The sequence below is a fragment of the Lepidochelys olivacea genome (assembly GCF_965140295.1).
Source record: "Lepidochelys olivacea isolate rLepOli2 genome assembly, chromosome: 13".
NCBI classification, from domain to species: Eukaryota; Metazoa; Chordata; order Testudines; family Cheloniidae; genus Lepidochelys; species Lepidochelys olivacea.
Window position 1 is genome coordinate 15629105 of NC_140423.1, and position 26051 is coordinate 15655155.

The following is a 26051-nucleotide window of genomic DNA, read 5'->3' on the forward strand; positions in this document are numbered from 1 at the left end:
ATGCTTTTTAAAAAGATCTGCTCTAGGAATTGTTTGGGGGCAGTTCTCTGGCCTGTGTGATGTAGGAGGTCAGACTAGATGATCCCAATGGCCCCTTCTGGCCTTGGATCTATGAATGTGAATGAGGAAAGCATGCTGCACTACCAGAAAGATGTAGGAGCTACCTCCCTTCCTGCCTGTCACACATTCTGCCTGTCGTGTGCTCTGCACGTCTGAAGCGTGGCATGTGGAGTGATTTGCTTCCCCCTTTCCCTCCCTCCTCCCCTTTTGTGAGGCTGGGGCTTGCAGAGGCACACCACAGCCCCCCCAGACAGCAGTTCCCTTTTTCTCTCATGTTGCTGGGCGTATTGTATTTCTTGGCATTGAGGATCCATGACATCTTGATTTGCAGACAGTCAAATAAAATAGAAAAATAGTGCAGACTTTAATAGGTTGACATGCTGCTTTAGGCCAAGTGCGAGTATTTCTTTAACATTTGCTTTGCTGCCTTATGTCAGTAACAGTTGCTATTGAAAGTAAACACCCCAACTGGCTAAATCAACAGTGTTTTATTTATTCAAGCTCATAAACTACAGTAGCTGGAGGTCACTTTATGAAGTGCCGACCCCTGGGGGAGAAGAAGAAATAATGTGAAATTATTACATACAGGCCATCCCTCCTGAGCTTTAGAGGAAGAGGATTTACTGGTGATTAATATTCCTTGCAAAGGAAAACAAAATAATCCTGCGGAAGCAACACACCAGTGAATCTTCTGTCCTCTTACAAGTGAAAACATGGCATATGTTAAGATCCTAATTTCTTTGTCAGTTCTGTTACAATTGTGGCTCAGGGAGAAAATAATACATTAAAAATAATAGTAAATAATAATAATAGAATATTGAATTTGCAAACAACTTAAAGGCAGCTGGATGCATATAGGTAAATGTCATCTGAATAAACCATGTTATGCACCATGACCTCACCTCTTCCCCATGTGCTTCCATTAACCTTATGCCAGCCTCAAGGAGAAAAAACAAACCCTGTGATTGAAATTCTTAGGACTGATATTTTTAATCCTCTGATCCTGACATATTAATTAGATATGGAATGTTTCACTGTCCTAAAGTGTCATCTAGTATTTCGGGGGGAGGGAGGGGAGTTGTCACCATTCTTACCCCCAGAAATGGCTGCCTTTCAATGATGGGCAAAATGATCCCAATATACAAGCACAATTTTCAGGGGAACAAGAGGTGCAGTTGCATGCGCAAAATTCACTTGCAACCATGGGCCTAATTTATACATGTAGTTATGATCGCTGCATGCTCACATTGGTAATTATGCAGGCAAATGACTGTAATTGCCGATATGTGTATGCAGTTGCAAGATTTGGCCACACGGTTGCTGAACCTACAGGGGCAAATCAAGTGTGGATTTTGAATACATAGTCACATGGGCCAGTGTGAAAAGTACTTTTAGAATTAAAGGTGCCCATAAAGGAACACTAGGGCTTGGAATGCATGCACACCTCCCAGTGTATCTGTTCCCCTCTGTGGGCCCCTTTAAAAGGAAAAGCAGGGTCCAGAAGCAGGAGGAAGCATGTGCCCTTAAGGAAACTGTATTTAAGGCTTCCTGCCTCACTCACTGAAATCAATGGACGCTGCAGTGCGTGCTGTGCTCCATTGAAAATTAGGCCCATAGTGACCCTATAAAGAAACATCACACCTTCATTCTGACATGACACTGGATTGAATGAGAGGACATTCAAACCCAGGTGAAGTTTAAGTGTGTCCTCCTTAAAATGCAGTAGATGGGTTTTTGATGAATATTATTTACTCTTAAGCTTTCAGGGCTATAAATCTGTCTTTGTGATAAATCCAATTATGAACTCATCAAAACTTGAGTATTTAAAAAGAGGGATTAATCATACAGTCATGTGGAAGAAATTAACAGCTTCTGTGAAAGTTATCTGCAAAGATACTCTTAATTGGCATATTCTTAGTCCAGCTGTCATAATACATTTGATGGGCACAATAAGGCAAACGATTGTCCTAAATTCAAAGCAAAACAAAACAAAAAAATCTACAATGACACAGTTACAGTGATAAATACCAGACTAAATTTTTAAAATAAGCATAAAGTGTATTCTGGGATTGGAGGTGGAGTTTGTCAGCTGAGCCTGTACCCAGCCTCCATAGCATCAATTGCAATATTGCGCACAGAAATACATTTGGGCTAAACACCGGGCCTGGTCCCAGGATGGTGTTTGATCCTTTCCAGATGTCTATTCTGGGGAAGGACTCCTGGATCATGGCTTTTTTTCAGATCCTGCTGCTTGTGAACAAGCAGACTTGCTTGAGGAAACAGATTAATGTGGATGGAGATGTGATTCCTAGAAGCTTTTTTCCTGCCCGTATGAATTGTTCTAACTCATGGTAATCAGTGATTATGATCTGGAAGATGCTATATTACATTTCTGTAGAAGAGCCTCATGTGCTTCATAACTCTCTCTCAGGGCTTTGTGTACACAGCAGTTGTGCATTTTTGAACGGATTGTTCTGAAGCCTTTTCATGTTGTCTGTCCTGCTGGACAGGCGTGGAGTTTTGCATTGGTTCTCTTAAAAAGGAATTCAGTGTTGTTCAGTGGAATCCTTCTTGCAGGTGGAATGTTAAGGCTCCAGGATTGTAGTGTGTGAGCATTTAAAATTTGGCCATTTATTTGGAAACAGACATGGGCACGCTCCAGCTCATTCATCCAAGTTGTCCTTTGTCAAGGACAAGGAGTAAGGCCAGCACAGCTACAGCTTTGGAGCCAGCTCCTGAATGATTCCAAATAAAAGGTCTTGAGTAAGCTTATTTTTCCTTTTTAACCTAAATTTAGCATCTTAGAGAAGCTCCTTTGGCAGCAAGAGGATGGTAACGATGACAAGATCAATCCGTGGATAGTTCTGTGAAGATCTGGAAAGTCCTGGTAAACCATATTTGATTTCATTCATGTCTGCATTTTGTCCACAGCCCAAAGATCTGCTCATGAGCTTCCAATGGTTGAAAGACAAGATATTGAGAGCTGCCTAGTTTACGGCGGACAGCAGATGATCCTGTCTGGTCAGAATTTCACAGCAGAGTCTAAAGTTGTATTCACTGAGAAGACGTCAGGTAAGGCAGATTTTGCAGTGTTTCCCTGATGAAATGTATAGTCTTAGTCTTAAAAATATGTCACACATTATGAGTATCTGTACTCATATGAGTAATCCCACTAAAGTTCACATGAGTAAAGCCATTCCATGGAGCTAATCATATAAAGTAAAGTTACTCGTAGGCGTAAATATCTGCGATAGGCCCTTAATTTTCAGGCTCCAATAAATAAATGGTAAATCAAGGCCACCTTGTTATGCAGGGCCCAGAGGAGTACAAAGATGACATTTAGGTATATTGTTGCAATTTTCTAATGCTAATTGTATTTCATTTTTTAAAAGCTAAATACTATCATAGATATATTTGAAACTGAATTTTTTCTATTGCAAATCTAGTACAAAATGAGTCCATCTTCCTTGAAAAAAACATGAATCGTGTATTTTTTTGTAAAAATAGGATGATTTTTGTATTCATATTGAAATGCAAAAGAAAGTTACTTTTAATCTCCTATATTGTTGCATATATATTGCATACCTATAATTTCAACCTTTTCCTTAGAGAGAACAATTTTTGAGAACAATTTTTAGTGCAAAACAACAACAAAATCATAATTTTCCACATTTTCAATGTGAAAATAGCTCCTCCATAGAAAAGTGAAATTTCAGGCATGTGAAAAGTCCTGAAATGAATTGGAAAATAGTTTCATGAGAAATTTCACAAAAAATTATTTCCCCTTTTGCACAATGCTTTTTATAATCCAACTAACTTGATATTGTTCTTGATCCAAAACTTGTATCATATTGATATACATTTTCTTGACTAAGAGACTGATTCTGTAAGGCACTGAGGGTATGTCTGTATAGATAAAAGACCCCCGGCATGGCTGCAGCTGGCCTGAGTCAGCTGACTCGAGCTTGCAAGGTTCATGCTGAGTCGCTATAAAATTGCAATGTAGATGTTTGGGCTCAGATTGGAGCCCAGGCTCTGAGACCCCACAAAGATGGAGGGTCTCTGAGCCTGTGCTGCGGCCCCAGCCTGAATGTCTGCACTGCAATTGTTAGCCCCACAGCCTGAGCCCTGTGAGCCCAAGTCAGCTGAATTGCACATTGATTGGTCCGTATAGACCCCGCTGGAGTGCACTAGAGGTTCCCTAGTGCACTTTAATATAGTACTGTTTGAAACTGTTTAGTGTGCTCCAGCGGGGTCTACATGGACCAATTAATGTGCTGCACATTAGTGCGCTGTAGGAATCATACCCCTGTAATGTGCATTACCCCACTGCATAGACAAGCCCTTAGGGAGTCCCTGCCTCTACAAGCGTACAGCCTGTTATACGTTTTTACAGTGCCTACCACCGAAACCTCGCAGTGTTACTAGAATGAAAATAATGATAGTTGTGCAGGGATTTTTAGTTTTCCTCGAGTCAACTTTACCATCTTTGCTGACCTCTCCTGACTGTGTGTTCATAATGGTATGTCAAAATCAGAATCAGCAACCCTTTGGTTTCTGAATCAAAGTATACCTGACCTCAGAAAATATGTTCAGCATGGTCTAATGCAGCGGTTCTCAAACTGTGGGTCGGGCTTTGGCCCCCTCCCCCAGAGTGGAAGGGCTCAGGCTTCGGTCCCCCCTCCTGGGGTTGTGTAGTAATTTTTGTAGTCAGAAGGAGTGAAGTTTGAGAAGCCCTGGTAATGGTTTTAAGCAAGGTAGCACAAATCCAGACTACCATATTTACCGGGGCGGAATGCAAACAAATGCATTCTGCTGTTGTTCGTTACCTCTTTTCCCAGAGAGGAGCCTTGTTGCTGTTCTGATTACATATGCATGAACGCAGCTTAGCCCACTCTCTAAGCAGTACATGCCCTATACTACATTTTCTCTTGTTCTCAGAAAAAGGACCCATATTATTTTTACAAGTTGTCTAGTTTTGTATAACTTATCCTACAAGAGACTTGACTTTTATATTTTAAACAATGCACTACATAGGAATAATAATAATGAAGTCTAACAGAATACAGCCCCTTTCATCCAAGGATCACAAAGCACTTTACAAATGTGGAGGGCCGGATTCTGCCACTTGTGCTCGTGTTGATTTCAGTAGGACTAGTTGAGGAGTAAGGGACTCCTGAACAAAAGAGGCGGAATCTGTCCCTTTTAACTGAGCTTTGAAATGCCCTCGGAAGATAAGGCAAATAGTGTTGTTCCCATTTTATGGGTAGGTAAACTGAGGCATGGAACGATTAAGTGATGTTCCCAAGGTCTCATAGGAGTAATTGGGCTTGGGTCTCTTGAGCAGTGTATAATTTTAATACAACATGTCTGATTAATGATAATTGTCTTTTTTGGGGGGGAAATGAAGGCTAGGGCCAGTAATTGCCCAATATAGACATAATTAAAATAAAAAGTGCGGTCAGCCTCAGTTGCTCCACACACCATCAGAAAGTGTGTTGCTATTTAGTGGAGAGACAAGCGGTCTGTGGGCCACCAATCCTTCCTTGGAACTTTTAATGTCAGTCAGAGCAATTTCTTGGTTCACTTTTTTTCTGATTAGGCCTGTGTGTTGATTCTTTCCCTGCTGTGCTGCCATTGTTCCGTCAATGTCAGTGAATTGTTGGGGTGCATGAGAGTATGTTTGGTAGCATAGCACTGCTAGCTGTTTTGCAGAGACTAAAGAGGGTCAATGGCTCCTCTCAATGCCATTTTGAAGCAGCATCTGAAATCCCTCCTGCTATTTCCATAGGACTTCCAGAGAAATTTGTGACCAAAATGGATGTTAGAAAGTGAAATAAACAAGAGTTCTGACCACGTGAAATCTAAGGGCATCTACTCTAAGAAGAATAAAGACCTAAAATCAGTCTGAGATTGATGTTTTCAACCTGGAATGATCCCCATCCATCAGATTGTGGAACGCCATGTAATGCTATCTGGGTGGCATTGCATGGACGTACTACCAGAGAGAAAATATGAGACACAGTTAATGGAGACTGTGTGTGGGTAGTGGAACATTAGGTGTCTTCCAAACAACAGAATGTGATGGGATTGAAAATCTTTCCAATACAGCCAGAGCACCATTTTTACAAACTGACGGCGCAAAGGAAGTCTTTTTGATAACAGAGCAAAAATATAGCTCATATCTTCATAGCTAACCCCAAGCAAATGATGTTGAGATTAATTTTGATCTGTTTCAGCAAATGCCTTAATTTTTGCCAGGGGGGTACCTTCCAAATAGCAGGATGTAGGGAATATCAGTCCAAGAAGAGAGGAAGGATAGGACTCTTGTGGTTAAGGCACTGAAGGTGAAAGATGGTTCTGTTCCCAGCTATTTGAAACCAGTGGGAGCTGCAGGTGCTCAGCACCTCTGATAATCGGGGCCTCTGTACTTCAGTTTCCTTATCTATAAAATGGGGATTATTAGTAGTATTAATAATTACATTCATTACTGGAGAACCTACAAGCCCCAGTCATGGACCGGGACCCTATTGTGCTAGGTGCTGTACAAACATAAAACAAAAGGATAGTCCCTGCCCCCAAGATAGTCTAAGTCTAAGGCCTGTACTACACTGTGGGGGAGGGGGGGGATCAATCTAAGATACGCAACTTCAGCTACGGGAATAGCATAGCTGAAGTCAATGTATCTTAGATCAACTTAGAAACACTTACTTTGCGTCCTCGAGGCGCGGGATCGACGGCCACCACTCCCCCGTAGACTCCGCTTCCGCCTCTCGCCGTGGTGGAGTTCCGGAGTCGACAGCAGAGCGATCGTGGATCGATTTATCGTGTTTACACTAGATGTGATAAATCAATCCCTGATTACTGATAGATCGATCACTACCTGCTGATCCGGTAGGTAGTGTAGACATGGCCTAAGACAAGAGCCAACAGGTGGAGACAAAACAGACAGACAGGAGAGCACCAGGAAACAACGAGAGGGATAATGCAATCCCCTGCCTCAGAGTGAGGGTGTGAGACCTAATTTATTAATGTTTATAACAGTATTTGAGATCCTTGCGTGCAAGCTGCTGGAGAAACACCAAGAAGTTTTTTTTAAAGGAGTAGCTTGCATGCTGCAACTCTGATCTTCATGCTATCTTATAAGAAACACTGATAAGCTGTTCAGAAGCAAACAAAGCCAAAATAAACCCATGGTAGGTGGGTTGTACATCTTTCTGGTGCCCCCGTCATTGTTGCTTCCGCTTTCAGATAGCGAAGCTGCCCTAGTGAGCCTATGCAAGGATTATATCTTTGTGAAGGAAGGAAGCTGCACCAGCACACAGGGAAAGTATGATTATCTCTGAGTTTCACTTTGTGAACTCATAGGGCTTGTCCACATGGGGAAATTGTCTCAAAAATTTCCAACATTGGCTGTCCCCGTTTCAGGTCCATCAGTGCTAGCAAGGGTGGGAGCGCTAGTGTAAACAGGGCACTAGCAAGTATGGGCGTTTAAATGCTGTACAGTGTGTACACCTGCTCAGAGCATGCTTCGATGACGTGATCCTTAAAAGGTGAAGTTTCAGGCCACCCTAGCAACCCAGCTGACAGAACCAGCGGGGGTGAGGATTAGAATCGACTAGCACACACATCTCCATGCAGCAAGAAATTTTAATGAACCTTTTTCGCTGTGGATCTGAGATTTGCTCAATCTGACAATTTTGATCTTAATTGCAAACACTCCAGAATCTGGGTGTGTTTGGATGTGGGGTCAAAAGGCCAGTCTCTCCACTGAACTGGGAACTGAGGATGTATGACATGGTGTGCAATAAGAAATAGAGCTAAAGTGCTATTAAAGTGTTTCATGATAAATTAAACTTGACTCTCTAAACTGAAACCCTAAATTTGCCATTCCTGAGATGACCTTTCAATTTCTTCTTTGGCTTTTATAGACAACTCAACATTCATCATTAGAGAAATGAAACTCTACCCATATTTGATACTAACATACGATATTCCATGCATCCATAAGGAACAATGGTAAATGTTACTGGATTTTGTGTACAAACTATTTCATTACAGCAAGGAGGGCATTATAGATTTTTCCCTGGGCAACTCATTAGGTGATAGGCTGAAATATATTTGGCTGGCAATGTTAAAATAACTGGTGCTTGTTCTGTTGTACTGACCACAACACAAACAAGCACTATATAAAAGACTGTCGTTTTAAGACTGGTACAGGAAATGGTAGCAGGAAGTGAACTTCAGTGGCTGGGCGCTACTGTTAAGCACTGTAGTCTTGAGCTCCAACCATGTACTGCATTGCATGCTTTTATTAAGAAGGCATCTCAGAACTAAGGGCCAGATCCTCAGTTGGTGTAAGTCATTATAGCTGAGTGAAGTTAATGGAGCTACACTGATTTACATCAGTTAAGAATCTGGCTGAAAGTGGGTTAAGATTTGCACTTACTTGGTGCTAATTCAAGTAAATATAATACTTGAGTCTATAAAATTTAATAAGGGAGCAAGTGATTCTGCAGACAAGAATTCATTTTCTGAGGCCAAATTATTCTTTTTATCTTGACCTTGGTAGAGGAGGGCTCCAATGTCGGAGAAGGGTTTCAAAGGTCCAGAAATTCAAGGCTGTCCATGTTTTGGTTGAGTCTCGATCTTACTAGTAAAATCCATGTAAAAAAAAGTTCTGGAATTTCCCTTTTAGATTTGTTTTAATTACCATGTAGTAATTTGCAAATTACATGCCTTCAGTTGCATTGTATTTACTCCCATTTTGTGTGCTGGTTACTGCTGCTTTTTGCAAGTGTTAGAAAAGCTTCGTATTCCTCTGGGAGAATCGTACATATGCACGGTGTTTTCCTTTGCCAAACTCTTATGGTGGCCACATAGACATCATGAATCATCTGTAGGACAATGCGGGAGGTGGAAGAACAACCCAGATGGAAAGTGTATGTCTTTGGAGCAGATCCACCATAAATCTTTCATTAACTCAGTTATACAGTGTAGGGAGAGGAGGTGGCTGCCTCTGTGCCCTTTGAACTTGGTGCAGCTGTTGAGGTCTCTGATGCATTGATGCTTAAAGTCCATTTAAGAAAAATAACTTCAACCCTCCAGATTCAGACAGCAGAATCCTGATTTTTTTCTCCCTCTGGAGTCTGTCTATCTCACATTTCTGAGGTTCCCATCTCTATGGTATCTAAGGCTCCAATCTGGTAGCAGTGTATATACATGAACCCCTGGCTCTATATGGAGGCCGACTGACTTCAAAGGAGCTCCATGTGGTTGCCCAGTCGCGGCTGCCAGGGACAGGGGCCTAGCATGCTGTGGGTGGGGCGGGGGAGGAGGAGCTCCGGCTTGCTCGGCCCCTGTCCCTGGCAGCTGGGTCCAGGCGGGGAGCGGCCCACTGCTGCCCTAGCTGCCGGGGACAGTGGCCAAGCGAGTAGGGGCACCCTGTCCCCCCGGCATGTTTCTAGCTCACTTGGCCTCTGTCACCGCCATGGCTACCAGGGAGAGTGGCTGAACATGTGTGTTGGGGGGAGGTGCAGGGCGAGATGGTCAGAGCCTCCCCCTGCAGGTAATATGGGGCGGGGCGAGCATGGTGACTCAGGGCTGGGCGCAGGGCTGAGCACAGGGTGTGTGGGGGGGGTGTCACTGGGCAGGGTAGACGCGTGGGGCAGTCACGTGTCCTCCCCTTTAGTGTAACACCCCCACACCCCGTATAGGGAGGCACGAGTCATCTACGACTGCACCGTCGATATTATCTCTTTGTACACATGGAGGAACTTGAGGCACTTGCCAAACTCAACACAGAAAATAAGTGGCAGAGCCAAGACAAAAGCTCACGACTCCCTGACTGCCAACCCTCTTCTTGTTCCACCTGCGGGAAGTTGTACAGAGTCCGCGGCTTCATTTTTGAAGGTGTCTCAGTAGCATTCACTATGTCATGCAAGAGACTGCATGACATAACATGCGTTACAGGTATAATTTATCATCACAGTGTCATGCTGTGTTATGTCAACTACCGACTAAGTCTAAAAAAATAACTGTTTGCTTTGATGTTGTAAGCACTGTCTGTTGGGCTGGAAATTCAGCAAGTACAGGCTTTGGCCCTTTAGTGTCCATCCAGGCTGATCATTTTGGGAAAATGGCTCAGGGGAGAAAATGATACAAAGTATCTCCTGCAATTCCCTGCCATTGTCCGTGCTTAAGTACAAAATATACTGCAGGCGATATACCTGCCCTACAAGTGGGAATAATAAAATGGTCTTCACCAGGATTGCTTGCACCAGTGTAAGGAATCCCGAATTTGGCCCAGCGTATTAATTGGTCCACTAGAAATTTTCTCCACTGCTCTCTGCTCCCTTTCCCAGAGTCTGCCCTACGCAGAATGGGAACCTGATATTGTTAAAGTTTTGAGATGAACTTTTCAACCCATGATATCTGAGCAGGCTTCAAATTAGGCAAAAACAGTTTGTGTTTCCCTGGTAGCTACAAAAGGTGAATAGATTTCTCATCCTGATTTACATCCAGTCTCAGTGACCCCATCACCATCCTCACTGAGACCCCAGTCTCAGTGATCCCAACACCATCCTCACAGTGAATCCAAAAGCAAAGTCCCTGCTCTGTTAAGGAGCATATCTGTTCATTGCTCTGTTCTTATTTATTATAGTGCCATAGCACCCCAGTCATGGACTGTGATCCAACTTTAGTAGACACTGTGCAAACACAGAACAAAAAGATGATCCCTTCCCCAAGGGGCTTACAAGCTAAGTATAAGACAAGGGACAAAAGATGGATACAGGCAGATAGGGGAGCACAGGGAAACAGTGAGACAATATTGGTCAGCATGACAGGCTGTGCTCTCTGCACACCAGCAGTCTAATGGTTGTCCAGTTTTTTGTAGGGATCAAAGCAAAAGAGAGTGTTGAGGAAGGATTTGAAGGTAGATAATGAGGTAGCTGTGCAGATGTTCACAGGAAGATTCTCCCAAGTGTAGGGGGCAGCACACAGGGGCTTGTTTGAAAATGTAACAAGTGGGCAATGGAGGCTGGCATCAACAGCTCAGTCATGAGTGACAGATGACAGGTAGGATGGGTTTTGGCTATGAAGAGCCTTGAAAGTGAATACAGGCAACTTGTGTTGACCAAAGTGATAGGCTAGGAAAATGCTCTTTGCAGCAGCATTCTGAGTGGATAAGAGCAGGGCAGGTTTGCACTTGTCAATGGCCAGAGAGAAGGCTATTTCTGTAATTGAGATGCATGATGATAAAGAGCCCGGATGAGAGTTTTAGCTGTGTGGATGGATAAGAATGGCCGTGTCTTAGAGATGTTATGCAGAAAGAATTGGCAAGATTTAGACATAGCCCAGATACGAGGATCTAGAGAGAGGTCTGAGTTAAAGATGATGCTCAGGTTACAGGCCTATTTGACAGGCAGGATGATGGTGTTGTCCCTAGTGATTGAGAAAGGAGGCAGTAGGGAATGTTTCGGGGGGAAGTTCGGAGCTGCGTTTTAGCCATGCTTAACTTGAGCTGGTGGCTGGAAATCCACAATATGTCAGAGAGATTGTTTGGGTACAGCTGTCAAAGCAGCTCCTGTAACTGCTCTTGTGCACATATACATGTGCTTCTACTTTGTGTGAGCAAGTCCCTGATTGCATACACAAAATGGGTGATTGCATGTTCAAATGTGCCTAATAAACCATCTGTGCTCCATTTGCCTGCTTTGCACAAAGTAATTATGCCGGCACACATAGGTAGACATGCAAATACGCAAGCCAAGTTTTTTGAATACCCATCCTGCGCTGCCCTCTAATAATAAACAACTGAGTTCATTTGCACTATTTCTGTTGCTGATTTCTAACACCAGCACAGCCTTCACCACACACATCAGTACTCTGACAGTGGGCAAGTACGGCCAGTTCTCAGAAACATATCACTGCAATTGTAAAAAAAACAGAGTTTACATCAATTTTTCTGCCAAAGGTTGAACTCTTTAAATATTCCTGGAGCATATCATTCAAAGCAGGTGAGTGTAGGGGCACTTTCTATTGTTTGGCATTTCTCCTCTAAAGAGGAAGATAAATTGGATGCTTGTTGTCAGTCCTACTGAAATACATTATATACTGCTGTCTACCATAGTTTAAAGGAAACTGTGGCTTTTATAATCTCCCCCTCTAGTTGAGGAAATGTGTGGATTGCCACTATATCTTTAAAATGTAGTTAAAATGAACACTTGCTGATCAAATAAGAAAAGCTCAATCTTAACTCTCTCTTCACTTAGGGCCTGACGTCTACTGGTCCTGAGAACCCTCAGTTCCAATTGAAGTCAGTGGGAGCAGCAAGTGCTTGGTTCTTTTGAAAATCAGGCCGAAAAGGCACTGAATGCATACAGAGGAGTGGGGAAAGCCTCATTTTTAATAAAAAGAAAAGGAGGACTTGTGGCACCTTAGAGACTAACACATTTATTTGAGCATAAGCTTTCGTGAGCTACAGCTCACTTCATCGGATGCTTCATCAGGCTTTTCCACTGAATACATCCGATGAAGTGAGCTGTAGCTCACGAAAGCTTATGCTCAAATAAATTTGTTAGTCTCTAAGGTGCCACGAGTACTCCTGTTCTTTTTGTGAATACACACTAACACGGCTGCTACTCTGAAACTCTGTCATTTTTTAATGGGAGTTCAGGATCCTCAGCATCCCAGAGCATCAGGTCTTTTAGCTCTATAATGCCAGGTTGCAAAGGGGGAGCTGGGGGAGAGTACAGAAACCATGCAAGGACAGAAACTAAACACAGTTGCATCTCGGGGACAAATTTTTTGGTGGGGCTTTAGCTGCACATGGGCACATCAATGGCTAAATCCTGTTAAGCACCTCCAGATCCCACTGAATCTAAATGAATGCTGCAGATGTTGCTCTTAAAATCTGGCCCTAATTAGGGCCACTTCTGGAAGTGCCCTTCTGTGCTTTGCTGTGACTGGCATGCTGTTTAGTGACATACAGTTTTGCTGGTGTGCAGAGCCCTGCCAGAATGTGCACATAGGCATTCTGCAGTCCATACCTGCCAGCATACCTTTAATTTAAACACATGCTCTCACACTTGCGTTGATTGTCATATACATGCATAAATTCAGGCACAAATCACTAGAAGCACATGCCCTCCCAGTGCTAAAGTTTTACTTTCACAGTTCCAATTTAATGGGATAATTGCATGCATTTCCAGGCCATAATTCAAATATGCAGTTATTTATTTATATTACAGTAGTGCCTAGGAGCCCCAGTCAAGGTCAGGGCCCCATTGTGCCCAAGTATAAAGAAGACACTCTCTGCCCTAGAGCAATATTCTTCTTCTCTTTTTCATAGTACTAAGTCTAAAGTAGGTGAGAAATAGGGGAACAGCTACCTTCTAATAATCCTCCCAGTTTATTAATGATCATGCCGTTCACCTCAAAAACATCCAAAGGAAATACAAAAATTTCAGGCTATTTTCAACAACTGTACTGTTGGATTTAATGACACCCTGGAAAATTAAGGATCCACAATAAAGCACTCCCATTTCTCCCCGCAGAAAGGTTTACTTTCTGACCCTAGAGAACAACTTGCAGGATTCCAAGGAAGTCCCAGTAAATTCTGACAGCAAATTTCAAATGCAAAGGAATTGAAATGGGAAAATTTAAATTTTGAGAGCAGCCAGAGCAATAGAACATGACTTAAAGAGATTATAGTTTAACATACCACTCTCTGATTTTATAAAAATCTCACCATGCACACACACCACTTTCTGTTTTCATAACTCACTGAACCCAGAACTCAGCATCAGGAACAACAGGAATTTGATTCAGTTTTTCAGTAGAAGAGGCCAGAAAAGGAGTTGTAGACTCTGGGAAAAGCAACAGACTCAATAGATCTGAGCTTGTCACCTTTGAACATGGGATTACTTAATTGATTATGGATCAACAAGATTTTTCTCAGGGACTATATGAAATAAACGTGCTACAATGCTAGTATTGCTCCTTTCTTGGTGCACTGGATTGCTAGGATTTTCTCTGGTCCTCTCATTTTGTGACTGCAATCCATCTTTTAATGCCGGATGCTTCTGGATGCACATCCTCTCCCAGTATACCCCTGCAGAGCAGCAGGATGGTTCAGGGGAATAAATTATACTTCTGTGTGTGGGGAGTCCCCCCTGCTTTTTATATTAGTTAAAGGTGACCGACTGCCTTACAAGTTAATCTCCTCTCCTTATGGCTTGCACGCCACCAAAGAAAAATGTCTGCAGAATTGAGAGTGGAGCCCAGAGCCCAGCTGGGAGGTTTTGCTGCCAAAAGAGGTCAGGTTTCAGCACGAACTGTAGAGGGCAGTGCTTTGGGTGAAGAAAGACAAAGATGCCTTGATAAATTCCAGTGCTTGAGCATTTGGCTGAAGAGGAGCATCAGCCATCAACATGCCACATGCTTATTATGTCGGCCTTCATGGCAACTTAAAGTTTGTCTTTTTTCTGTTGAGCAGACTGGAAGTTTTGTTGGTAAATGGGACGTTCTGCTTTTCTCAGTTTAACAGTTGCTGAAAAAGCACTGCCAACCGTTCCAGCTGCATGCTTTCGCTTGGGTGTGGCATTCTCACACTCCAAGGGGAAGTTGTCAGATGTTAAACTGGGGACCGCCAAAAACCTCACTGCAAAACAGGGGGAAAAATCTAAGGATACATTCACCAAGTATATACTTATATTTTAAAAATGCGGCTGCCGAAGCTGAGTTGCCATAGCTGTGAGAGACTCACTAAGACAGGGTGGAATCCAGTGTTTTGGAAGGTTTCCCCGTATGACACAAGGTTTTGGAATTTTACAGCTGGTAAATCCTTATTAACACAGGCAGCCACTACTGGCTTGGATTCCCTGGCTCACTGTTTACTATGGGGGCTCTGGGTGGAAGCAGGCCTGTTCCTGATTATTCAGCTTTGAAACTTAATTGTTTAAAGAGCATTTACAAAAAAAACAATGAAATTTCTTGGAATAAACAAAAGGCAGCGAGAGAAGCTCCCATCACCTGTTGAAAGCAAATTGATCATATAAAAAGCTGGCGTGGGTCGTGGAATTCCCCATTCTCCCACTTAGTCATTGCATCCTGGTGTGACTCATTTTATTATATGGAGGTTCCCAGTAGTTTTATTTTGAGTGGAGCTTTTGTTTAATAAAATATAGAAATATGTGTCCGATATATATTTCTTATTAAAAAAAACCTAAGTATATTTCCATGAATTGGCCTAAGGAATTATTTGGAACAGCTCTGGAACTACAATCTGCCCCTGCTGTTTCACTACTCAACTACTGTATTTGTTTCATTGCAACTCAAGTCGAATTCCTTAAACAATAGACAGCTCCTCTAAGACTTGTTCTCACTGTACCAAATGTCAGACTTGGGGTGGGGTTGAGTGGTGGATGACTAATTCGCTGGCCTTTTACCTCCCAGACCCTGACATGTATCTTTGGCCCTGGTGACTCAAATTCAAGTCCACAGTGAAATGAAAGCACTGGCTTCAGCTTACCACAAACAACTGCAATGGGAGTTTTGATCCAAAAACAAAACAAAAGGGTCCACAGCATTTGACCCTTAGGAAGAACTAAGTGGCCCTTTTTGGGTGAGCTCTAAATGTGTTCAAGGTGCAGTAACTCTAACTTTGAGAGTTATCTCTAACTGGACGCTCCTGGGGAGCTCTGCCTAGTGTCACATTCCGACCTCACAGTTCAGTGGTGTGACTCAGAGTAATGCCATTGGCTGAGATCAGATGCCATCCCCTAACAGTGTCTCCCAGGATGTATCTGAACATTCCATAGGTGGAGTCTCTTCCTTTGGAACAGTGGAGTTGGCAAAGTTGTGATAAGTTTTTGTTCTCAGGGCATCTTGAAAAATTTTCTAGGCTCTTCTTGGGGTGGGGTGGAGGGCAGCCTATCGCCTGCTCATAAAAAGTCAGAGACATATTAATCTTCATGCATTTTGGAAGCACTGTGAATAGCCAAGTCCAGAGGCAATTCTATATAGGCGTTTAGTGATGAAGCAACTGTCCTACCAGCCATGCTAAATTCCTTTAGGAGTTGCCGTGGGCTTACTGTGTGATGAAAAGTTAACATAGTGTCCCTTAAATAATTGGTGTAAGCCTTAAAAGGCAATGTACATTTTCAATTGAAAATCACCTACCAGATGCTACAGAATCCACAGAATAATACGGTTAGTCTTTAGTTTGTGAGAACTGTGAAGAGAATTTCCTGAACGTCTCAGTCCATCAGTCATGCCAGCTCAGTCAGCTAAGGCAGAAAGCTCATTTTCTTGCTAGTTAACAATCCCAAAATAATGAATAAGGAATCGTGAATAATGTGCAAAGGCTGTAACTGGTTCAAGAAAACTTAGTTGACTAATTAAGAAAAACAACTACAAGGGACCTGCAGAGGATCATGCTAAGTTTTCCTAATGCAGATTGACACTTTGATTTCCCCCCAAAGTTTGAAGCAAGACTTTTGGTATGATCATGGTTTGGGCTAGAAAGGTAGAATTACATTCTTCTAACAACTCATTCATTCCTACAGAGAGTGCTGACACAATCAGATCTCTCATCAGGGCTTAGTGCTAAAGCTCACTGCCCTGAAGCAGTACAAAAATCAGCTATTTCCTGAACATTTCACTGCACTGTAGGGTTATAGACTTGCCAACTAGGACAACTATTAAATGAACAAATACAGGGAACCACACGGGTAAAAACTGAGAAGTCGGCTATCAAGGCTACTATGGCTTAGAGGTCTAAATCCAGCTACATTTACCGTCTTTAGTTGATCTGCTGGCCTTTCAGCTATGCAGTCTGAATTAGGTATATAAAATCCTCACACAGAATTCAAGAGACTCTTTGCTCACATGGACCCCTGGCAATGAACCGGCTTGGAGCTGGTCTCATCTACCATGTCTTGGGTAGTAATGGCAATGCGTTTTCAAGTGGGTGTCCTTTCAGGGATAGATCAGCCTCTGATTTTAGGTAACAGGGCACACAGGGGCTTCATTGCCACTCTCATGTGCTTATGAAGACTTAGTAAACATGATGATAAAGGGGTGAAAAAATCATGAAAGTGTGTTTAGCTACAGTGCATTATGTCCCCTTTTTTAGAAACTGGTGTACAGGGTCAGAAATAAACGCCTACCAAACCTTTAACAGAGTGTAGAACTGAATAGATTCCAACGGTTTTGAAATGCATATTCCACCACCAGCCTCCACTTTAAATTTCCTTCTGTGGCTCTGGGTCCAAATTTTAGGTCAAGCTCGGTAACCCATTCTGGTTACCTCTGTGCACAATAATAAGAGGCGACTTTGGAAAATATGCCAGTCCTCTTCTAGGGCAGTTAGGCTGTTCAGTGAAGTGCAAGAACCCATTCTGAAGGCTTGTTGCTGAGCTTTTGTGGCCTCCTTACTTCAGTATACAGTTGGGGAAGTTTTGAGTCTGTCCAGCAGAGGGCAGTGTTCTACACACATGGTTGGGGGTAAATTATCAGCCAGGCTGATGCCCAGTTTTCTCTGTTAGCAAGCAGGAGGCGACTTGAAAATTTATTTCTATCTAACTCATGGAGAGAGCCTGATTATGATAGCTAAACACTATGCAGTTCCTCCAATTCTGACATTGGGCATGTTGCTCAGTGGGGAAGAAACCTACTTGCATCCAGCTATAAAAACAGGCTTGAGAGAATTAGATTTTTATTTTTTTCTAATTTCAATAGATAATATTGATGTTATTTTTTAAGCCTTTTTTCAATTATTAATTTAAATTTTCACAGTTGCAGGTAATTATGTGGGGTGGGTTAGACGGAGGGGTCAGAAAATAATTATTTAATGACAATAGACATTGAGACTCAACAAGTTAAAACTTTTCAGAGTAGCAGCCGTGTTAGTCTGTATCCGCAAAAAGAAAAGGAGTACTTGTGGCACCTTAGAGACTAACAAATTTATTTGAGCATAAGCTTATGAGCTTATGAGCTGTAGCTTATGCTCAAATAAATTTGTTAGTCTCTAAGGTGCCCCAAGTACTCCTTTTCTTTTTAAGTTAAAACTTTGTGTAACTTCTGCCTGCTCGGTGCGGCACTCTGTCTCCCTCTAGTGGTGGCTAGGCCAGCTAGTGATTGATGAGCCTGCTACAGGTTGACTAAGAGACACAAGTCTTTTAGCTCAGGCAGTAGAGCCTCATGCATTTAGCTCAAAAGGTCCCAGGTTGATCCTTGCTGACGACAATCAAGGGGGTCAATGTTACATTTACAACCATTAAAAAACAAATTGTCAACATGTCCTGTCAAAATACACAGCCTTTGATCCATGTCTGATACCTTCTCAAGCAGCATTTTTCTGACTTTGCCTATCTGTAAAAATATTGAGCTTTCTCAAATATTTTATTTGTCGGTTGGTGTGTGCGTGTGCGCATGGGCATGGTGAAATCAACATTTATTGATATTTACCGATAAAAAGCGAATCCTTCCAAGCCTACAGAAAGGCTATAACATCTCAATGTCAGATGGGGCCTATAGATTTTACTATAATATAGATATTAGTAACCCATGCATCTCTCAGTGCATCGACCTTCCTGGTAAAAATTCCACCTTTTCAACAGAGGGACAAGGTGGGTGAGGTAATATCTTTTATTGGACCAACTTCTGTTGGTGAGAGAGAGAGAAAGAGAGAGAGAGAGAGAGAGAGAGAGAGAGAGAGAGAGAGACTCGGCTACAGCTACACAAGATACATCTTTTTAATAGTTCATTTTAAAACTTTCTTTCAATCTCTCTCTCTCCTTCCCTCCCCCCCACATTTATGCATATTTCATGGTGGTGAAATGTATTGTGTTGGCAGCTGTGTGAAAAGTATTCTGTGTTCAGGGCTGTCCCAGATTGCCCCATCAGTGAATCCAAGAGAAGCCGTCTCTGTTTCACATTTTATTCCAATTTTTAGTTACCTTTCTGGGTGTGCACAATTCAGAGGTTTCTTTTTATTATTATTGTTATGAAAAAAAATAGAGTAAAGTGGGGCTCTTTTTAATGAGTGCATGGCCTCATCTTCTCTGCCAGAAGCTCGCTCCACTGATCATAGCAATGGAGGTTAAGGGAAAAGCAAATATTGACCATCTAAAATTAGGGTTTGTGTGTTCATGACTATAAAAGAAAAGCAGCAAGACAGATGGAGCACGCTACATGATATTTAAGCATAAAGGTCAGTGCATGAGCTGCAAAATGTTTATATTCAACAGCGTTTCAGTGCTTAAAGAACAGGAATTGTCACTGGTGACAGATTTGATAGGAAAATGTTAACGGCTGTGGGCATAAATAGATCCATGTAGAAGCATCCGTCATCATTAGAATGATAACCCCAAAATAAATACATTCCTTGTTTACTTGGCGTTAGTCTCGTTCCCACTCTTAATCCCCATGGACTTTGAACTCAGTCTAATCAACATCTGATTTTTATGCGTGGATTCACTAGGTTTCAATGCTGTTTCAGTGGCTCAGTCACTAAATCAAATTGAATGTTGTTGTGGTTTGCATATGCTTCACAGGCCTCTTGAGTATTGAATATGACTCTGAGGCCTGTGTTGCCTTTGTTTCATGCATTACTGACAGATAAAACTCTGCCTGTAGTACTTCTATGCCAAGGTAACTCTGTTATATAAACACTGGGCTACAGCACACAATCTATGATGATCATATTCTATATTGAGGAAGAATAGTGTCAAAAGTCCCATTTAGTTGCCTTAGTTGTTATTAGGGATCGGTCATACTGCATTGTTTAGTTGACTCAAAGTTATATGCATGTGCCTGCTGGCTTTTAGGGTTAGTTAAGGAACTGTTTAACCCATGCAGTTCTGAGAGGAAGACTAGCACCCAGACTTGTAGCTAGAAATATACCAGTCAGCTTTTGGTTTTACACATAGGATTTTCTTGGCTAATTTGACATTCAGCTCTATCCGAATTCTTAACTCCTCTCCAAGTTCAAGAACTTACAGTACCTAACCTACACCAGCAAAATCTCATAACAGTCCATAAACTCCATTATGTGTCAAACAAGCCTCTAACCTTCACCTTTTCCAAAGGTATCAATTTAAGTACTGGTTGGAACAATGAGTGCCCAGCTTGTCATCCATGAAGTCCTGGGTTTAAATGTGAAGGCAAGAAAAGGTCAAAAATGAAAATTAATTAAACGGAATCTGTAGTGAATTTCCATGTCTCACAGTACCACTTACGTGGTAGTTTGAAGATGCCAAGGGCGGAAACAGCAAGTATCTGCCTTCGAGGCACTGGCAGTAATATGGAGAAGCAGGAATGTAATAAAAGGAAGTTTTGCATGTTGAGAGTTGAGGTGCTTTGGCAGAGCTGGGTGGAGACCCAGGACTAGGACAGCAGGAGGTGCTTTAGCAGAGTGGTGTATGGGACAATGTGCTGCAGCAGGTGAAAAGTGAAGTACATCACCAGATCAATGTAAGCACCATTGCAAGGTGTCTGCCTCCAGCTGTGCTTTTCAACTGCTTTAACCCTATCCTTCAATTCCTTGAGCAGAACAAAAATCCCCAGTCAACTCCTAATTGATTTATTTCTAAACTATTTTACTGTAAGATACTTTTTGCTGTTGATCTCCTCCTCCTCTTACATTCAAGGGAATTGCAATAACTGTCTCTTTGGTATTTTTGATTTATGAGGAATCCTTAATAGTTAATATGATGGCCTTTCACCATGATGACCAGCTACAAAGGGAATCCTTCAGTAAGTGCTGCTTTTCAGCCAGGAGATGCCCTTGTTTTTGCTGGAGTAAACCCAGAGCTGCCACACACACAAAAAAGGTGTTTTCATTTCAACTGACTCTATAGGTTTCAGCAGTAAATGTGTTAACAGAAGCATAGCTGTAACCTGTGACAGTCCACAGCAGTGGCCAAAATAAATGCTTATTATTAAAATTCTGGAATCCTCTCCATTAATTTACACAGTGGTCCTCTGGGATGTTAGGGCTAAGCAGCAAATCGGGTGAGAGGCTTGCAGACTCTAATTACAGCCTGCTTATGCTGTCTGCACTCTGGAAATCCATTACATGCTATAAATATATATAGAAGAGACAACGGGCTCACTTTGGAGGAACTGAACTGTTCAGTACTAAAAGGAAATTATCGAGCATTTTCTTCCTGTATAGTAACAAAGAAAAAGTATCTGAGAGGGTGTTAAAGGTGACAATAAATGAGAAAATGTTGACACCTAGCCCCAGATTTTCATAACCTACGCATATCTGCAGTCCCAGTTTGCACTGCAATGGTTGTGTAGGCATTTGTGTTTGATTGCACATGCAAGTAATAGAGTATCTAACTGGGCATTTTTGCATGCCAGTGCTATGATTGTCCAGAGTCTCTTGGTGACAGAGAGTGCAGTTCTGAAAAATCTGTGCCTCCAGATTTTAGACAAAGGGGTAGATTGTGCCTTTAGGCACAGCTCCGGGCCGTGCATAAACTATACAACTTCAGAAGTAGTCCCAAAGGAGGGACTGTGACTCAGAGACATGTTGAGTCATAATTCCTCCCCTGACGCTGCCTTGTTGGGGGAAAGAAGAGAGGGGAGAGTGATTTACTGCTCACTTGTCACAGTAGTAAACTGCTACAGACTCCTTGCATTGGCTCATCTACTCTGTTCAGTGAGCGCGGTGGGTGGAACCAAGTCTCCAGCCATTTGAAAGCTCTCTCCGCTGCAGGGAGGGAGTAAGTGGGTGAGTGGCCCCCACTTATGCCTGTGCACCCAGCTCCAGCTAGCCCTTAGAATGGATGTAAGGGGGATTCCTTCTCCCCCTTGAGAGGCTGTTTGAATCAGAGCCTTGCCTGGGTAGTAATTCAGTAGTAGTAGTAGCAGTTAGATTACGCCAACTCCAGTAATTCCATCTGGGCTACAAATCCCCTTGGACCTTCAACTGGATTGAATATTCTTCACTTTCTGCTCTCCAGTGTGTAGTGATGCTGCACACTGTTAAACAGCAGCCATATTCCAGCCCAGAGGTGGCTGCATTTCAGCAGTGGGTGCCGCTTATCTACCTCATAGGGGTGCTGACTTAATTATTTATTGTTGGATAAGTGCTTTGAGATCATTGGATGAAAGGCATTATAGAAGAGCCACATACTGGGCCAAATTCATCCCTGATGGCAGCCGATGGAGTTACACTGGCATGAATATGGCATGTTGTTGTTATTATTACTTAGGGTATGTCTACACTTCAAGCTGGAAGGTGTAAAGTCCAGCAGGAGGAGATATACCTACTTTAGATCTGATCCATCTCATGCACTAAAATTACAAGGGTACCAGCAGCAACACAAATCGTGGGAGCGGCTAGTTGTCCTGAGTACACACCTAGCATCTTGGATGGGTACATACTCAGGGCAGCTAGCCCCTCACCACCCTGGCTAAGCTTAAGCACAGGTATGTCTCCTAGAGTTGGAATTAGCCTCTGCTTATGGGCTGCAGGGAGGAAACGGACTAGACATCCAAGAGGAACTGTCATGTCAGTTCTCATTAGCCACAGGGAGTGGAATATATAGAGAAACCAAGGAGCATAAAAGGTGCAAAGTGCATTAAATAAAACGCAAAAATCCTCACAATTAATTTTCCTGCGTTCTTTGCTTCCATTTGGACAAGAAGCAGAAGTCCCAATATGAGACAAGAGAGAGGCTGCTCTTGCAGAATTTCCAGGCATCCGGAAAAATAAGAAGTCTTGAGAGAAGCAGTTTTCATTAGATTTCCACCCCAGTTCTGTAGACCCAAAGCACATGTATAAGCTTCAGGGAAACCTTCCCACAGAGCCTCACCTTTGAAGATTCCCCCACCCTCTAGCACAAACACTCAGCTAGTGGCTAAACTGTTGAAAGAGTTTTGGGTGCCGGCTCAGTGATTTGGATGCACAATTCCCATAATTCACAGTAACCAAATTGTCAGAGAGCTATTCGGCGTTTTTACACGCCATCAAAATTTTTAAAGTAAATCACCGAACTGAAAACTCAATGCAATGTACTGACAATGTTAGCGGCAGGGCTCAAAGTCTTTAAAAAAAAAAAAAGCAGCTTCCAAATTATTTTTTGGGTCAATGAAGAGATATTCCTGGCTAGATTGAGCCTCTAATTTGTGCACTAGTATTAAAAATGCATGTGCAAAACCCCTGCATTGACCATTTGTACATGCAATAGCTTGCCTGGCATGTGTACACATGGTAATTGGGTGCACAACTGGATACCTATAGTTTTTGAACCTTACCAATTTAATTCTACTGATATAAAACTTTTTGTTATTGTCACATGCTCTGAACATGCTTTAGTGCATTCAAGTAAATGCCCTACAGCATATGTAGAGTATATACTACAGTAAACTGGTCTCTGAGTAAGATAACTAAATTGCTCTTAGTAGGTAGGTTTTATGTGCATAAGAGGTGGCTCAGAAGCATGCAAGCAGTACAACTAATAAAGATAATAAGGCGGGTAGATTTATGTAGGCATCGTACACAACATATGGTCCAATCATGAAGGTTCCAAGGAGACATTTATTTCTGCTTCTGCAAAATTTAATTTCAGTCCAACAGTTTACATTTCACACACAAAACCTGGGATGCCATTTTATCAATGTGCAGAGTACACAGAGTTTTACAGTAGCAGCCAGTGAGCTAAATTGGTGTTAACGGACACCCACGTACTGTTGTGAGAAATGTCCCAGGCTGATGCAGGTACAGTCCATAGAATGCAGTGGCAGAGCATTGTATGTATAATCTGTTTTAGACGGATATGTAAAAAATATGTGTAACACAATCAAAGTGACATTGCACCTCATAGAGACTAAATATGCAATGACCCCAAAGCCCTCGGGCAGTCTCAGAAGTAACTGCTAGGCACTTCACAGGACATATTTTGTATATTTCTTTGAACAGCCCTTAAATGAAAAATTATTCAGGGTATATGAATTACCTAATATTGTTAGCCTTGGGTTGCTAAGAGACTTTGGACTATGCAACTGATAATACTAGTAAGCAACAGAAAGAAAACAGATTGAATTACTGTGGGCCAAATTCTGCTCTCAGTTATATCCGTGTAATTCCATGAAACTCACTGGAAGTGCATGAGTGTAACAGGCAGCAGAAAGAGATTCTGTGCTTCAGTGGCCATCATCATGGATGTGATCGATTTATTGCTAATTAGAGCATATACAGTAAATCCTCAATCCACTATAGTTGGATAAGCCAGACAGTGAATGTCTATGGGAGTTGTTAGAAGTTTGGAGTAAAGACATACTGAAGGTGCCTATCTAGCTCTAGCATTTTTATTACTTGCTAGAGTAGATGGGTTGATAGATAGCTATCATGTAAATTTAGGCTTCATGTTGTACATATCAGAAACCCCTACGAAACAGGAAGAGGACACAAATAGCACAAAGAAATCAGACACTTTGTAACTGTCTTCCCAATTATGGTTCTTAAAAAGCTTGGGTAGAATAAAATCAAACAAATGGATGAGTCGTCTTCTAATAATACTAACAATGTTCCCTCTTTCCCTTCACTTTGGGTAATATCTTTTTTCCTGTTTAAAAAAAACTGCAGTGACAATTTGACCCTATAAATTACTACTAAAGAAAGCTGGGGCTTTGATTTTCAGAGGTGTGGAGCACTCGCACTACCAGGTGATTTCAGTGAGAGCTCTGGATGCTCAGCATCTCTGAAAATCAAAGCCCCAGGTGTCTCAATTTGGGCACTTAAAACCAGTGACACCCAAAATAAGGTGAAAAATTAGGACTTATATTTCAAAAAATAATAGTTTTTTACCAGAAACCAATCCTCCAGTCAGTAACATGAATGTTATTAAAGAAAATGAAGACTTGCATGGTCTTGTGGTTAAAACAAACAATGAAGATTCAACCGGGTTCTGCTGAGCCACTGACTCACACTATGACTCTGGTCAAATCATTTGACCTCCTTGTACCCTCAGTCAGTCCTGCTGACTGAAGTCAGACTCTTGCTGAAAAGCAGATGTTTCATGTGTATTGAACATTCCTAATATTTACATATAAAGCATCAGCTGGGCCTCAATTCAGCAAAGCTCTTAAGTGTGTGCTTAACTTTAAGCATGTGCATAAATCTTTTTCTGTTCGGGAAAGTACTCAAGTACATGCTTATATTTAAATCCCATTGACTTCAGCTGGAACTAAGCATGTGCTTAAGTGCTCTACTAAATCTGAGCCTTAATGACTGATTTGACTTTATTTAAGTCAGGTTTCTGATAATATTTTTCAATAAGTTAATAGTGTAATATTACTTTTAGATGGTCAGCAGATCTGGGAGATGGAGGCAACGGTGGATAAAGATAAGAGCCAACCTGTAAGTATACAAAATAATGTATGTCCTTTACTCCCTGCGTTTCAGCTATATGCTGAGAATATCTTCTGCAAGGTGCTGAGCACCTCCAACTTCCATTGACTTCAGTGGGAATCCAGGCTGGTCGGAGCTTTGCAGACTGGGACCCTTTGTTTGCATTGCTTTATTTACATTTAGGGCCTGATTCTGCAAGGTGCTGAGCAGCCTTGACGCCTGTTGAGGTGGAACCTTACAGTGCAACATCAGCGCCTTCTAGGTTCCAGCCCTTATAGTGGAATGGGCCTTATCTGCTCCTAAGGAAGTGAATGGCACTGTTGCAATGGAAGTTGGATCAGTGGGATCAGATTGTAAAAAAGTAATAAATACACATTTTTAATAATTACATTTCATGTTTATCAAGTGCATTGGAGTAGTCAAAGCACTAGAGCATTAATCAGTATTCTGTGTGTTCTGTATTTAGCTGAGACTTCTCTCTTCAACATCAGGACATCAGCAACAGAAGCCACAGAGGATGTGACATTTAAAAAGCAGTTTCCCGATATCAGAAATCTTCCAGTCCTAACCCACCTGTCCCTTCCTTCCCCACATCCTCCTTTTCAGAGGGGAACAAGAA

At 42.1% G+C, this 26051-nt stretch overlaps 1 protein-coding gene across 2 annotated transcripts in view; it reads left to right on the plus strand.

Moving 5' to 3' along the window:
• Positions 1-26051, plus strand: part of NFATC2 (nuclear factor of activated T cells 2) — a 131913-nt gene that overhangs the window by 61549 nt on the left and 44313 nt on the right. For both annotated transcript variants that reach the window (XM_084645481.1, XM_084645482.1), the window contains exons 6-7: positions 2992-3132; positions 25386-25441. In XM_084645481.1, the coding sequence (XP_084501607.1) occupies positions 2992-3132; positions 25386-25441 (197 nt within the window). The remainder of the gene's footprint in view (positions 1-2991; positions 3133-25385; positions 25442-26051) is intronic.